We start from the raw sequence: 16369 nt of genomic DNA, 5'->3' as shown, positions 1-16369 counted from the left end.
TCCCACAAACCAGCAACCACCCTATGACAGCTACCGCCAAATGTAAAGGATCCCATATCCACAACCAATAAAGCTAACGTAATATACCAAATACCATGCAAGGACTGAGAGAAACATCACCTAGGTCAAACTGGAAGAAAACTGAGAATAAGGATACATGAAGACCAACTAGCCACCAAGAGACACAACTAATTTTCACGAAGAAGGATACAAATCGAATGGGACAACACATCCATAATCGCACAAGCCAAACAAATACATACCAGGGAATTCCTGGAGGCCTGGCATTCCAACTCCATCAACAAACAGATTGAACTGGACCCGATATACAAATCACTGAGAAACAGAACCAGAAGTAATGCCAACCATCCCAGCAAACAGAGGCATGTAAATAACAAGTGGGACAGAACACCAGTGCTTCACTGGAGTCGCACTGATGATGTTACCTAGCAGGGTGTCGAAATGTCTCCAAACAAATTCACTGGCTCTACAACCTCATCCGCAACCCGAGCTACAAATCTTCTCAAAAACTTTTAACACCTACGGGCACAACACCCTAAAACTGGCCCACAGATGGGAGGCAAATGCCATCTGACTGAGCGCGACCTGTGAACATCTATACTTGCTGCATGAATGTCTCAGAAAACAGGTACTACCACAAAACTTAAAATATAAACCACCTGTCAACAATCCAGAAGCACGGAGAGTAGCTGCGCAGGAAGCCTGCAGAATGATAAAGGTTATGATCGAAGATGCCCATAACCACCACCACAAATACGAGCGGGAAATTACGTGCAAAAAAACTTCATACTCCAACACAACTGACCAAGAATGGACAACCACACTGGAACACGCCATCTTCATACAACAAAAGACCAGATCAAAGAAAAGAATAGTGTTACAAGAAAAAACTATCCAAACTCACCTACAGCAATGACATGGCCAGCACAGAAACATGGATCAAGATCACCTTAGACCGATCACTGAGAAGACCATCCTAGTACATGGACTGAATTATAACTACAGAGGCGCCAAAAAGACTGACCTCCTGGCTGCATTGGAATTGACACTAAAGAGCAACGGACTCACGGAAAAAGTACAACAGAACATCAGACAGACGATAGTCTCAGCACTGAGCAGGAAAGGTAACAGAAGCAAAGAAAGGCAGAAACATTGTAATCCTACCGGTCGCCAAAGGACGCATGACAGTAATCCTTAATAGAGCCCAATACATTGAGAAAGCCAGTGCACTATTCGCAGATACTGACACCTACCAACAGATGTCAATAGATCCAACGCCACTGTTAGAGAACTGGATACACCAACCCTGAAGAAATTGCACAACGCAGGGGATATCGGCAAGACAGACTACCAAAATATGAAGCCAGAAGGATCCAGCACACCCCAATTAAATGGACTCCCTAAGATACACCAACCAGGGGCTCTCCTCAGACCCATTGTCTCACTACCAGGCACGCCAACATATGGACTAGCCAAAGAACTACATTAGAAATTGAAATACTTAGTTGACAACACCACCAACTCCATACATACAACGCATGCATACGAACCACTAACTCCATCGACTCATCCCAAGAATTCTTCAACACCATCAAGAACCCCTGAATAGAAGAGGATGAGATGATGATATCCTTCGAGGTAACAGCACTATGTACATCCATAAACACAAACCTAGCCAAAAAGACAGTTGCCACGCTGCTGGACGAGCCAGGAAGGCAGGCACCCCACACGCCAGCAGCATCACAACCCACTTCACCATCAGCGACCATATATTCAAACAAATCAACAGAGCACTAATGGGATCCCCAATAACTGGACTGACCGCAGAAGCAGTAACACAAAGGTTAGAACAGACAGTGCTGCCCACTTTCTTTCTTTCTTTACTCATTCACAGGATGAGGGTGTCACTGGCTAGGCAGCACTTATTTCCCATCCCTAATTGCCCAGAGGGCAGTTAAGAACTATACAACCCAAACTCTGGGTCTGCCATGTAGATGACACCCTTGTGATTATCAAACGCACAAGAATAGATGAAACCCACCAACACATAAATAACATCCTCACCAGAATGCAATTCAAAAAGAAGACGAGAACAATAACCGACTACCCTTCCTAGACATAACGGTAGAATGTAGGAACAACGGGGAACTCCAGACTAGGGTATACAGAAAGAGCACACATACGAACCAGATACATAATTACACCAGCAAACACCCTAACAACCATAAATAGAGCTGCATCAGGACATTATTCAAATGAGCAACAACACACTGCAGCAATTCGGAATTGTGCAAAGCAGAACAGGAGCACTTATACGGAGTTTTTAAAAAGAGCGGATGCCCGAAAACCACTATCCACCATTACCTCCGTGACAGACCACAACAAAAAGACACAACATGGCTAGACACACTAGTCACCCTACCATACATCAGGGACATATCAGAGATGACCACAAGACTACTCAGACCCCTTGGTATCAGGATATCCCACAAACCAACAACCACCCTGCCTGCAACAGCTACTGACAAACATAAATGATCCCATACCTACAACCATTAAAACTAATGTAATATACAAAATATCACAGGTCAAACTGGAAGAAAACTGGCAATAAGGATAAACAAATACCAACTGGCCACCAAGAGACGCAACCAATTCTCACTGGTCTCAATACACACAGACAAAGGATACAAATCGACTGGGACAACACATCCATAGTGGCACAAACCAAGCAGAGACATGCCCGAGAATTCCTGCCGGCCTGGCATTCCAGCTCTGTCAACAAACAGATTAAACTGGACCAGATACACAACTCACTGAAAAACAGAACCGGATGTGATGGCCACACCCCAGCAAACTGGGGGATATAAATAATAAGCGAGACAGAACACTGACTCTTCACAGGAGGCTCTGACAATGTTACCGAGCAGGGTGAAAAAACATCTGCAACCAAACACACCGGCTCAACAAGCAGGTCTACAACCTCTTCCACAACCTGAGCTATAAATCTTCTCCAAAACATTAAATATTCCCATTAATATTGTCCTTCAAGCAATGTCATCAAAAATAAACTCCTTAATTTATTTATTCTTCTGTAGTTTGTTATTTTCAAATTGTTAGCCATATTTGCATGCTTATCAGCAGTGGCTGATTCAAAATATTTTTCAATGTACAACACTTTTGACCATCCAGAGGAAATACAGGAAGAGTCACTTAATTTGAAACATTGACTCTGCTTTCTTTCCATAGAAGCTGCTGGTCCTGTTGAGTTTCTCCAGCAATTTTTGTTTTTGTTTCAGATTTCAGCATCCATAGCTCTTCGTTTTAGATTCGGATAGAGTAAATACTTTCCAGTCTTATTTTCATGATCTTTGGGTTGTCTAAAACAGGGCTGAAATTATTATTCAGTTAAGACAGACATGAACCAGAATCATGGTTCACAATTTTTAAACTCAGATGAGCTGAATTGTTCTGCATTTGTAGCTTTAAGGATGTCATTCTTGTAGTATTTCAAGGGCCCGTGCAGCTTGAAGTTATTTTGAGATTTTGTTACTTGGTAGCTGATGAATCATGCTGCAGAATTGTGTTCAGTTCTGGCTGCCTCATTATAGGAAGGATCTGGAAGCTCTAGAGAGGGTGCAGAGGAGATTTACCAGGATCCTGCCTGGACTGGAGGGCAGGTCTTATGAGCAAAGGTTGAGGAAATGGAGCAAAGAAGGATGAGAGGTGACTTGATAGAGGTGTACAAGATGATGAGAGACATAGAGTGAATAGCCAGAGACTGAATTCCTAAGGCAGAAATGGCTATCATGAAGGGGCATAACTATAAGGTGATTGGAGGGAAGGTATAGAGGAGATGACAGAGGTAGATTCTTTACACAGAGTGGTGGGTGTGTGGAATACACTGCCAGCTTTGGTAGTAGAGACAGATACATTAGGGATATTTAAGCAACTCTTGGAAAGGCACATTAATGACAGCAAAATATGCAGGTTAGTTTGACCTTGGAGTAGGATAATAGTTCGGCACAACATTGTGGGCCAAAGGGCCTGTATTGTGTTGTTACGTTCTATGTAGAACACCAATCCAAAGGTCACCTCATATCACCGAAATTAGCAAAATCTATGCAGTTTGCTGAGAAAAGAATCTGCTCTAAAATCAAACGTTGAATTTTCTTCTCATCTAATTGCATCAAAATAAAGCATTGAGCTGACTATGACTATGTTTATTGAAAATTGCATTTTCTTTCTACTACTATACTCTAAATAGGGAACATGTTGGATTTAATGAGCTTTTTTTTGCTTCATGTTATATAATCCAAATGAGAAGTAGTTCTGGTAGCATTTGTGGAAAGAGAGCCATTGTGTACATGTCCTATTGACAATCTTTCATTATAAGTGGAAAATGTTGGCGATCTAAAGCGTTTTAAATAAATGCAAAGTCCAGGGGTGTTATGACTTTTGGCTTATTGGGTATTCAAAGTCACCTATTTGCTTTTCATCCAAATGCTTTTATCATCATTGAGTGAACAAGGACTGAAATGTTTAACCAACACATTCCAAATTCTGAAGAACTAGTTGTTATGCAGTTAATTATTGTCAAATATATTATGGCCAGACCATTATGAATATGTTAATAAAAATTATGCAGACAATACATTTACTGGATCACTCACTTGTCTCTCACATTAGTAATTAGGTGATGGTAGAGTGATGAAATGACAAAGACAGAATTATCCAAACAGCAATTTTTACTTCCTTCTATGCCTATGATTGAGAACGATAAAGAAATTATTTAAATTTATTTATTATTAATTGGAGACGAATAACTAGCTTTGCAGGTTTATTTTATTATTGTATGGTTATGTTTAGCAGTTTTCATCTCATGAACATCATTTGGATATGATCTTTAAGTTATTGTCTTCTTGTTGAATAATAATCCCATGTTTTGCTTTCTGTTGTTCCAGTTGGTGGTAATTCTTCACAGAGCAGTTCTCCAAGTTCCAGTGTGCCAAATTCTCCAGCCAGTTCTGGTCACATTCGCCCAAGCTCCCTCCAAGGATTGGCTCCCAAACTTCAGCGACAGTATAGGTCACCCAGGCGCAAGTCTGCAGGGAATATCCCCCTTTCTCCTCTAGCTCGTACACCATCACCCACTCCTCAGCCAACGTCTCCTCAGCGCTCCCCGTCTCCCCTGCCTTCACATTCTCTGGGCAGTTTGAATGCAGCACAATCATTTCCAGTTAAATTACACTCTTCCCCACCACTGGTGCGGCAGATCTCCAGGCCTAAGAGTGCAGAATCTCCAAGATCACCTTTATTAAAGAGGGTGCAGTCAGCTGAAAAATTGGCTGCCACTCTGTCATCTGAAAAGAAGTTGTCATCTTCCCGAAAACACAGCCTGGACATTTCACACTCAGAATTTAAGAAAGAAATGCTGCAGAGAGACCCCAGTCTGCAGAGTTTACAGGAATCTGCTAATGAGACGCAAGGCAGCAAACGTGGCCCTGCGGAAAAGGGAACACTAAAGCAACCTGCTGCCCGAAAAATCGGTAGGCAAGAATCATCCGAAGGAATGAGTAAGGGAAAATTGAATGACAAACTGGTAGCAATAAGACATGATAGGGCAGAAAGAAGAGAAGCATTACAAAAGCAAGATGCCATTCACGAGGTAGACATCTCTGAAGATGAAAGTGATGAAGGTTCAGAAGACAGCCAGGAAGGGAGAAAGTTGCATCGGTCTTCTGCTCAAACTGACGTTTCGAATTTACTTGAAACGTGTTATAATTCACGTAAAGCAGAAAGTAGAGATTCTTCAGAGGATGATCTCAGCTCTATGTTCTTATCAGAGTCTAAAGAAATGAGAAGTTCAGCACCACGTAAAATAGCAGAACAATATCAGTCAGAAGAATCTTCAACTTACACTGTATCTGGGGAAAAGGCTGTACTAGAAGATGATGTCTTGAACATAGAGAAGAATGGCCCGAATAAAACAGATTCCAGAGACTTGAAAACTATTGAAGTAAAACAGCCTATAATGGATTGTGTTACCACAAAAGTTAATGATTCACCCAAAATACTTTCAATGCAAAAAGCCACAGAGGAACCATCAAACCAAGAACTCAGGAACACAGCAGCATTCAAAATACATCAAGACATTCAAATAGATTTGTTGGAAGCTGGTATTGTTAGCAGTAGCACTCCTCTCAATCAGCTAATGCATAGAAAACCTACAGAGGATGAACATTACAAACTACCGGAAGCAGATGATCAACATCAGCTTTTCAGTTTGGTGTCATGTCATACCTTAGAGCATCCCCAGAGAATTGATGATCCTAAAAAGGATGCCATGCGAACTGATTGCAAGCCAAGTGTTGAGGTCAAAGGCCAAATTGTGAATAAGCAAAAAGATTCATTTGGAATTGGTGCAAAGTCTTTTCATTCAAATAATGCCAAGTCTCTTAAACATTCCACTGTAGAGGAAATGGACAGAAGATCAAGCCAAAGTGAGCAAATATTAAACGAAAATGAGAGGCCTGACACCAAAACTCAACCTGTGATAAATATGGAAAGCACCGGTAGCTCAAAATGCTCTCCAGCTAGCTTTGTTAAAACGCCTTTTGTTTCCCATTTAGCCACTGTTGCCAAAAATGTATTGGGTCCAGTGAAGTTGGCCATCCCTGGGATAACAGAGACTGAGAGGAGGAAAGAAGTAAGTTCACATGATTTGGTAGCCAGGAATGATAAAGAAGGGCCACATTTTAACACATTTAGCCCTGCTACAGTGTCGAGCATCACAACACCCTTATCAAAGCCTGAAAGTTCAAAACTGAAATTCGAAGAGAAGGGCATCGTTTATGGTTCACTGTTAAAACCTGAGCCAATTGTGGAAGCTTCATGTGAGCAAAAAGCTGTGCAAGATACTGCAAGAATTTCATCACCAGAACAGCAACAGAATGTGGAAAAGTGTGGGAGAGATCAACCTGGGAGCTGTCGTGTAAAAAGTAAAGAATCAGTAGACTGTAAGACAGGGCAGAACTTGCAGCTGTCACACAAATTTGCATGTGATAATTTCAAAAAAACATAGTTGATAATTTCCAGCTTGAGGCAAGTGGGTCATCAGCATTTAACTATAAATACCTTTTTTTGGAGGTTACTTAAAGCTGCATGTTTGACTTTGTATCCAGACACTATTGCAAACAAAACAAAAATCAAATATGTATGAATAGTTTAGCATTTTCTTAACACTATAGTCAGTTTTGGGGGAAAGCCCTGCGCTGCTGATCTGCTACTGTTTTATTTTTTGTTTGGAAGCGAGCTAACATTTCAAACAGGGTAGCTGGCATTTTTTTCCTACTCTATTGCGAATACCAATTTGAGTTTAAGTTGGACCAAGGATCCTTTTGAAAATTGCAAATTGGTGGTAGTTCCTGTGTACACTGTGATTTTATGAGAAATGCCATAATGCGCATTAATGAATACAAGACATTTAGCAGTCATATCATCTCTGTTTTCCTCATTTTCAAATTTAAGTGACTCCTATCTGCGAAATGTCTATGATGCACATTGACAGCGGTATACGTGCAACCCAAGTTTGCCAACAAAGCCTTGCGAGAGGCTTATCGTTATTATTTACTAGATTCTTTGTTGTCATGGTGTTGCCTGAACTCTTAGCTCTGTAATGTAACTTGTCACTGTGCAAGGTAATACATTCCTGCAGAGCATTTGACAGTGTACTGTATTTTGTCCTTCTTTTGTATTAATGTATCAGAGAAATGTATCTTATTTATTGTAAATATATACACGACAGTCTTGGATGTCTTTCTGGGTTTGTGCCACATAGATATTTTGTTTTCCTGGAGAAATGTTGTGAATATGTAATGGAAGTACTTTCACAAAAAAGTGAGAAGCATTTAAAAAAAACGTTTTAGTACTTATTTAATCAATATAGAACGTTACCATGAACTGTTGCAGTAGGGGCTTTTGTGTTGCATTATTATTGGCATGTTGAATTTAATGTCATCCCTTTAAATATAAAGAATTTTTTCATATTTCAAAACACATGTTGAATAATACCTAGATGACCTAAAATATTTATGGCAGTTTGCTTCACTTTTTTTTTTAAAAGCTCCCATTACAACAATATAACAACTTTGCGATAGTTTTATGTAACTGTTAGTTTTCAGTGATGTGAAAGTTTTAATTTGGTTTCACTTTTTCTTTTTCCTTTGTTTCTCCCTGCCAATCCCCTCCCAACCAAACCCTGCCCCTAATCATGTTGCTGTTATGATGTATTGCACTAATAGAACTCGGAGCTTCTGCTAGCCTAACAATCGTAGATTGCTTTGTTTCATTAGCAGCTACATTTTGCTAAATGTGTCAGATAGTTGAACTGAGTAAGTTAGACTGTTATCAGTTAATACTGACTGATTTTAATTGCTGTGTTTAAATTTTTAAAATAAAAAAGGAAAAGTGCAGGTTCTAAGGACATTACAGTACTGTGGAGCTCCTTCTTTTATTCACAGTACATCTAACTTTCAGCTATAATGTTTTCACTCAAAAGTTAATGAGGAAGAATACTTGAAATAAAGGGGGTGTGTTTACTGCCGTGAAAAGGGGTATGGCATTTTCTTTTGTGTTGTCTTTCATATTTCTTAATTTGGAATGAAGATTTGTGCTTGTTTTCTAAATGCTTTAATGCCTCACAAGACCACAGACAGTACTATGCAACACTCTAGTAGTGTTCATTATCTAAATGGCAATGGGTGTGCACCTGCAATTATGACAGATATAAAAAAAACTTATAAATTACAGATTAATTGTGTTTAATTTGTTCTTTGATGTGGCGGTTAAGACATAATTTGCAACACTGTGACAAAGAAATGTGATTAATTTCTAAATTGTGCATAAATGTGGTATGATTCAGTTATTTTTAAAAAAACCAGTATTCCAATTTCAACACGTCATTTGCAATAAAGACACTTCTTAACAAGTAAAAATAATTTAAAATGAATTTAAATTAATTGAAATATCCTGTTCAATCTGCTACATTTTGACATAATAAGAGTTAGTTATATATCACCTCCGAGAAATGTCTGAATGCTTTTTGTACACAAAGGATCAGTTGTGATGCCCTCAGTATGGATTCAATTCCAACACAGGCTGAGGTTAGCATGAACTATTCTCCTTCTCAGCCTTTCCCCTGGCCTGAGGCATGGTGACCCTAAAGTTAAACCACCACCAGTCGTCTCTCTCTGATGAAAGAGCAACCGTATGGTCCTATGAGGCAATGACAACTATGTTTTACAGCAGTTGACTTCCAAATGCAGATCTATGTTATAATGCATAAGCATATGTATTGGAAAGGGCTTTTAGTCACAGAGCACGCGTGTTCTTTCCATAGACTACATATATATCAATGTAATTCTTAAAGCCTCTGAGCATGTTGAGCTATCACAAATGAAATCTCTGAGAAGAATAAATAATGTAATCCTTTTTCTAAAACCTCATAAAATAATATAGTGAAATTTCACAGTAACTTTCTAATATTACAGCTTATTTTACTCAATCTTAACCACTTTAATGATATTATTGACATTTATGCAGCCTCGGCATAGTACAGAGTTATATTTTTTGAAAATTGCCTATTGACTGATATAACACAAAATGTTTATATATGCCCTTGTTAATTAGTTATTTATCCAGTTTCTTTTTTGCTTGAGTTTAGGAACATAAAACTATTAAAAGGGCAATATCCATACAACTTTCCTTTGTACGTTGAAAACAAGTTTAATTTTGTGCATTTTTGCTTGTAACTTGGTGAGATACTTCTGGAACCTCTGTGATTCCTCCAATTTTTCTGACATTTTTTTGAAGAGCGAGTTGTGAGAATTGTGCACAATATTCCCAATGACCTTTGCAATGAGTTATGTGAAAGTAAAATAGTTGCTTGCACATCTAATGTGGTTCTTTACACATTGAGTTCTATGTTGAAATAGCAGCAGTGAAGTGCTTTGACCATAAAGAGGCACATTTCGGCAGTTGGTTTTTATCCAGGCCAATATTACTCCACTGGTTCAGACAAAATAAACGGTAGAAGTTTACCAAATGTTCTGTAATAATAATGTGGCTGAGTAGATGGGATGTGTTTCCATACAGAGTCAACAATTACGCTGCATTAGGCAAACACATTTTACAAATGTGGATTATGTGGTCTTTTAGTTTGAAGCCTCTTAGCCATAGTAATCTGTTTCAGTCTGTGCTTTAACCAATTGACCAAAACTAAAGTTACTTCACTTTGTGGTTTCTAAGAGTCTTTGCTACGGATCAGGGGTTTCCCTTAAGGAGAAGATTATCCAAAGTTTCCTTCAATCTCAAAGGAGAAATATTTCTTGAAAATCAAATGTTTTGGTGAATTCAAGTTGAATTGAAACTTAAGTGCTGTCTTTCTGTTTGTTTGATTGTTAATGAGTGCCTCCTCCATTCAGTTTGATTATTTCTGGTTCACAGTAATACAAAAATAAAGTCACATAGTACTTTGGTCACCAAAGTGCATTTCTTATCCTTCATTGGTCAGTGTTTATATGAATAAGTCCCCTTTTCTGACTATTTCTCTTTCCCATGCACACACCCTGCCTGTAACTAAACCATGGAGAGTAACCTATCTACAGACTAGCCACTTACATAACAAGATGGCTTCAATCAACATGCTAATGCACACGGGGCATTCCATTAAACTGAGACTGAAAAAGGAAGTGAAAAATACCGGAAAAAAAAAATCGGTCAGTGGAATTCCTTTGGTCAAGGAAATATGGTGTTGATCGATTGTAAAGACACTATTGAATGCAGGCTCTATATTAAGACTTCTTTTGGTACACTTGTTCAACATTTGTTCCAATTCCAAGATGACAGTGGGTACTCAAAACCTTTAGTTTTGTGCATACACCTACCTAGCTGAAGTTTTCCAGATAAGAGCTTACTTGTTTTCTTTCACTTCTTCAGCTAGATTTTTCAGAAGCCCTGTCCACTGATCACAGCAGCCCTGCAGCCTTGTAACATCCCATGGATTGTTAAATGACTGCACTTGGGACTTCAGCCCATAGTCAGGAGCAAGTCGATCCTTGGAAATCACTGTAGCACCAGTAGTGTAAGGACTGGAGCTAGAAACTCCCACAAAGGAATTTTGTTTTTTGCCCTCTCTGCCTGCACACTTATTGGCAGGGGACTAAGATTTCTGCCTCTTGTTTTGCCCAAGATCCAACCTAAATAAACAAAAGCAAAATGCTGCAGATATTGAAAACCTGATTGTATTAAAAATAACTGCTGGAAAAACTCAGCAGGATGGACAACATCTGTGAAAAATAAAACAGGTTATATGTTTAAGATCAATGAGCTGTGTAATTAGAACTGCTTGAGGGATTTAAGTGTAGGAAATGCGTTATTGTGAATGAAAATACCTATGTAAATAAAGAAAGTATTCAATGCAAACATCTGTTGGAGTAAAGTAAGACAGTTCTGATGAAAGGTCATTGAGCTGGACGTACAGGCATGGGTTAGGAGCAGTCAAAGGCCATTAGGCCCACTCAAGTCTCCTCCTCCACTTAATAGAATCATGGCTGATCTGATTCGAATCTCAACTCCACCTTCCTACCTATCCCCCTTTCTTCTCAAGTCTGTCTACTTCTGCCTCAAAAATAGTCAAAGATTCTGTTTCTACAGCCTTTTGCAGAAGATTATTTGAAAACCTATGACTCTCTGAGAAAATCATGGCTGGATTTTTGTGGAGTTCAGGAGACTTTGTAGAACTTTGAAAAAGGTGGTTGGGAACATTTCCGGGGACCCAGCACCCCAGTTATTCTCACTGTGCGATAATGGCATGGGCTGGTACAGATCGCAAACCTGGATGCTTGAACTGTCAGACTCGATTGCAGACAAAGGTCTGTTCTAGCCCTCTACAACTTTCATGAAATCAAGCGAGGTTTCAATGAGGAATAGTAGACAGCTTCTTAAAGTTGCAAAGAACAATACACTGCAGGAACAGGCCCTTTGGCCCTACAAGCCTGCACCAACACATCTTGCCTTTCAATACTAAAACTGTCCTCACTTACAGGATCTGTATCCTTCTATTCCCTTCCTATTCAAGTAATCATCCAATTGCTTCTTGAATACTGCTATTGGGTCTGCTTCCCCCAATGCCTCTGGCAATGTGTTGCAGGCACTCACCAGCCTTTGTGTAAAAAACTTGCCTCACACAACTCTTAAACTTTGTTGTAAACTGTAGTCTGGATGAGGGATCGTTTTGAAAGGTAATTTCAAAATGTTTAACCCATGCCCTCCGTGCTAATCTGCGACCCTCTACTCAGCTGCATTGACCCCTGTTTTCCTTCATGCCAACCAATGCCCCTGCACCCACCCTAGTGACCATGCACATCTTCTGTGCCAACTTATTATACTTAATGTCCATTTACTCAGTTTACACATTGTACAGAAATAATAAACCAGTGTCACTGGTGGGAAAAAAAACTTCCAAAATTCAGTCATTCACAACTTTGTGACAAAAGACTCTTTTACTACAGGCCTACAGAAGTGTCACTCAACCAGTCATTTAGTAATGTATCAACCCCAGAAAGTACAAGCACTTGAAACTTCTAAATCTTGTGAAAATAAACATTGAAAAAATGAGAAACAGATCTGAGAGAAAAACCTGTCAATCAAGCAGTGCTTTCCTTTAAATATTCTTTTAATAAACTAATGGATGTTTATGTTCTCATACAAGCCGAAATGACTAACAAAGGACTAACAATCCAGAGATAGCAAACCTGGTCAGCTACCCGAGAGCCAAATCGCACAGTTGTTGGCAGGTCTTTGTCATCAATAACTGGCCCCTAACACACAGACCAGTCAACTACTTGGTGGCGAATCTGCATTTATTTACAGCCCACTGGATCAACTTGTCCATAACTGAGCTTTCCCCAATACTTGAATCAAGAGTTTCGTAAACAATACCTACAATAAATGCTCAGGTAACTTGCTTACAAAATGTGCAGCAAACCTTCAAAATTCCTTGGCTTTTAAACCAGTATGTTTCCCACTTCATTTCCTAAACAAAATGCAGAAAATTAAAAAGGTACAGACTTCACAATGGAGGGGAACTCATGATGAAACGGCTACAGATGTTTAGGCCTCAGAGAATTAATCTGAGAATCTTCTGCAGTGTTGTCCTGCAGCTGAGCTGATTGACCTCCAACAGCACAAACATGTTCCTTTGTGTTCGGTATAACTCCAACCAGCAGAAAGTTTGCCTCCTGAGTCCAGTTGACTGTAGCTTTGTTAAAGTCTTGATGCCATTTTCAGTCAAATGCTGTATTAATGTCAAGAGCAATCACCTTTAAGGAGCTGTCTACTATTCCTCATTGAAACCTCGCTTGATTTCATGAAAGTTGTAGAGGGCTAGAACAGACCTTTGTCTGCAATCGAGTCTGACAGTTCAAATGCCTCTGTATTCTTTTCATTCTCATGCTTGCACTCTAGTTTGTTGACATGCAAACACTCTCAAACGTTCTGCTTTCTCTTTGAGACGCTCCGATACCCTAAATCACAATTACTTCTGAAATCCTTTTGTTTGAGCCATGCTTAAACTTCAGAAGACATTGCTACCTGGATCCCAAATCAAAATATACTTTTCTAGTCACCTATGTTGTGATCTTAATACATGCAGGTTGGTGGCCAAAGGCAGAAATCAAAACTTTGTCAGCTATTCATTTTGGGGGTAATTGAAACTATTTTTAAGCTTGCATATCAAATTCTAATCTAAAAATCCATATGCTGACATACTTTTCAGATGCCTATAAACTTCTAATGCAGCTGTATATGCTATGGCAAAGTCACATGATATTACTAATGCGATATTACTAATGCAATATCAGCATTAGCATATCCATTTCGCAAATCCATTCAATTTGAGGAATAATTTTAGTCATATCTTTAATTTACAGTTGAATGCATTTCATCTAAGCATTTAATTTAGAGTTTGCATTCAATGTTAATGTTTTCTGCTCCATTTTCCCAGAGCTGTCTTATTTCTGTTAATTGCTTTAGGCGGCACATAGGACATATCGACATTTTCGCATGAATATTCCTGGCTTATCTTTACAATGTTAATGCATTTCAATCTTTTAGATGAGACTTTCTAAATTAGACCAGTATTATTTTCCTTGGTAATGGAGCTAGTGTGTCACTTCAGATAAAGCATCTATAAGGTGATGAATGAATTGTAAGTAAAGCTTAAAACTGAAATAAAATTATTCTTTCCTCAGTTATTGTCATGGTCAATCTTGCAAACATGACGTTATTTTCTCTTTGCACCCAATACAATCAAATACATGATTAATTATTACTTAAGTGTACTGTGTGGCTGTATGGCATACCATGATATAATTTCAGAACAAAAGATCATGGGGTCAATTTCAAATGTTCCTTGCAGGAGGTGGGTCGAACAAGTACACTAATCCAGATGGAAGTGGTCAGACCAAAGGCTTGAACATTTCCCGCAACACATCCCTCACACCCCGCCCCCGCCACAACTGCCCAAAGAGGATCCCCCTCGTTCTCACACACCACCCCACCAACCTTCGGATACAACGCATCATCCTCCGACACTTCCGCCATCTACAATCTGACCCCACCACCCAAGACATTTTTCCATCCCCACCCTTGTCTGCTTTCCGGAGAGACCACTCTCTCCGTGACTTCCTTGTCCGCTCCACACTGCCCTCCAACCCCACCACACCCGGCACCTTCCCCTGCAACCACAGGAAATGCTACACTTGCCCCCACACCTCTTCCCTCACCCCTGTCCCAGGCCCCAACTCCACACTGCCCTCCAACCCCACCACACCCGGCACCTTCCCCTGCAACCACAGGAAATGCTACACTTGCCCCCACACCTCTTCCCTCACCCCTGTCCCAGGCCCCAAGATGACTTTCTATATTAAGCAGAGGTTCACCTGCACATCTGCCAATGTGGTATACTGTATCCATTGTACCCAGTGTGGCTTCCTCTACATTGGGGTAACGAAGCGGAGGCTTGAGGACCGCTTTGCAGAACACCTCCGCTCGGTTCGCAATAAACAACTGCACCTCCCAGTCGCGAACCATTTTAACTCCCCCTCCCATTCTTCAGATGACATGTCCATCATGGGCCTCCTGCAGTGCCACAATGATGCCACCCGAAGGTTGCAGGGACAGCAACTCATATTCCGCTTGGGAACCCTGCAGCCCAATGGTATCAATGTGGACTTCACCAGCTTCAAAATCTCCCCTTCCCCCACCGCATCCCAAAACCAGCCCAGTCCGTCCCCTCCCCCCACTACCAGCCCAGCTCATCCCCTCACCCCACTGCATCCAGCCTGTCTCTGCCTCCCTAACCTGTTCTTCGTCTTACCCATCCCTTCCTCCCATCTCAAGCCGCACCTCCATTTCCTACCTACTAACCTCATCCCACCTCCTTGACCTGTCCCCATCTTCCCTGGACTGACCTATCCCCTCCCTACCTCCCCACTTATACTCTCCTCTCCACCTATCTTTTCTCTCCATCTTCGGTCTGCCTCCCCCTCTCTCCCTATTTATTCCAGAACCCTTACCCCATCCCCCTCTCTGATGAAGGGTCTAGGCCCGAAACATCAGCTTTTGTGCTCCTGAGATGCTGCTTGGCCTGCTGTGTTCATCCAGCTCCACACTTTGTTATCTTGGGATCTCCAGCATCTGCAGTTTCCGTTATCACATCACCATGGAGCTCAGCCAATACATTTCATAATGGCAATGGTAGGGTGGGTTTTATCAAGCTTTCTTTTCCAATTTCTTTTGAGCAACCTGCATCAATTCCGTTAAGAACTTCTCAACCACCAGTGCCAATGAACAAAACATGCATTATGCACGCTTAACCTGATGGTATTTCAAAATGACTGAAAATTAGCCCCAGGTGTATTAAGCACATCTTGCTGTTTTCTGTAGTGACCTCTTTGAGGTTTTACAATATGAATCATAAGGAAGACACTGCTCTGGAGTGTCCATGGAAAAACAAACTAAAAACGTTATTGTTATCTTCTGTCACGTATATTCTTTAAATAGTTCCTTCTACTTTAACTTGATAGTAAATGATCTTGCTCCTGTAGTATGAAATTGAATATCTTTTATTCACTTGTGAGATACGGGCATGGTTAGCAGGACCAGCACTAACTCCCCATCCCTAATTGTCCTTGAAAAAAATGATGATTAGCTGCCTTCTTGAACTACTGCAATTCATGTGCTGTAGATAGACCCACAATGCTATTAAAAAGGGAGTTCTAAGATA

General features: G+C 40.3%; 1 protein-coding gene across 13 annotated transcripts in view; it reads left to right on the top strand.

The window, feature by feature from the left end:
* mast2 (microtubule associated serine/threonine kinase 2) overlaps positions 1 to 11901 on the top strand; it is a 464628-nt gene extending 452727 nt beyond the window's left edge. For all 13 annotated transcript variants that reach the window (XM_059647961.1, XM_059647949.1, XM_059647956.1 and 10 more), the window contains one exon: positions 4986 to 11901. In XM_059647961.1, the coding sequence (XP_059503944.1) occupies positions 4986 to 7105 (2120 nt within the window). In that variant the 3' untranslated portion in view covers positions 7106 to 11901. The remainder of the gene's footprint in view (positions 1 to 4985) is intronic.
* Positions 11902 to 16369: the final 4468 nt, after the last annotated feature.

The sequence above is a fragment of the Stegostoma tigrinum genome, chromosome 8 (assembly GCF_030684315.1).
Source record: "Stegostoma tigrinum isolate sSteTig4 chromosome 8, sSteTig4.hap1, whole genome shotgun sequence".
NCBI lineage: Eukaryota > Metazoa > Chordata > Chondrichthyes > Orectolobiformes > Stegostomatidae > Stegostoma > Stegostoma tigrinum.
Note: the sequence above shows the minus strand (reverse complement) of the source record. Positions and strands in the feature narration are given on the sequence as shown.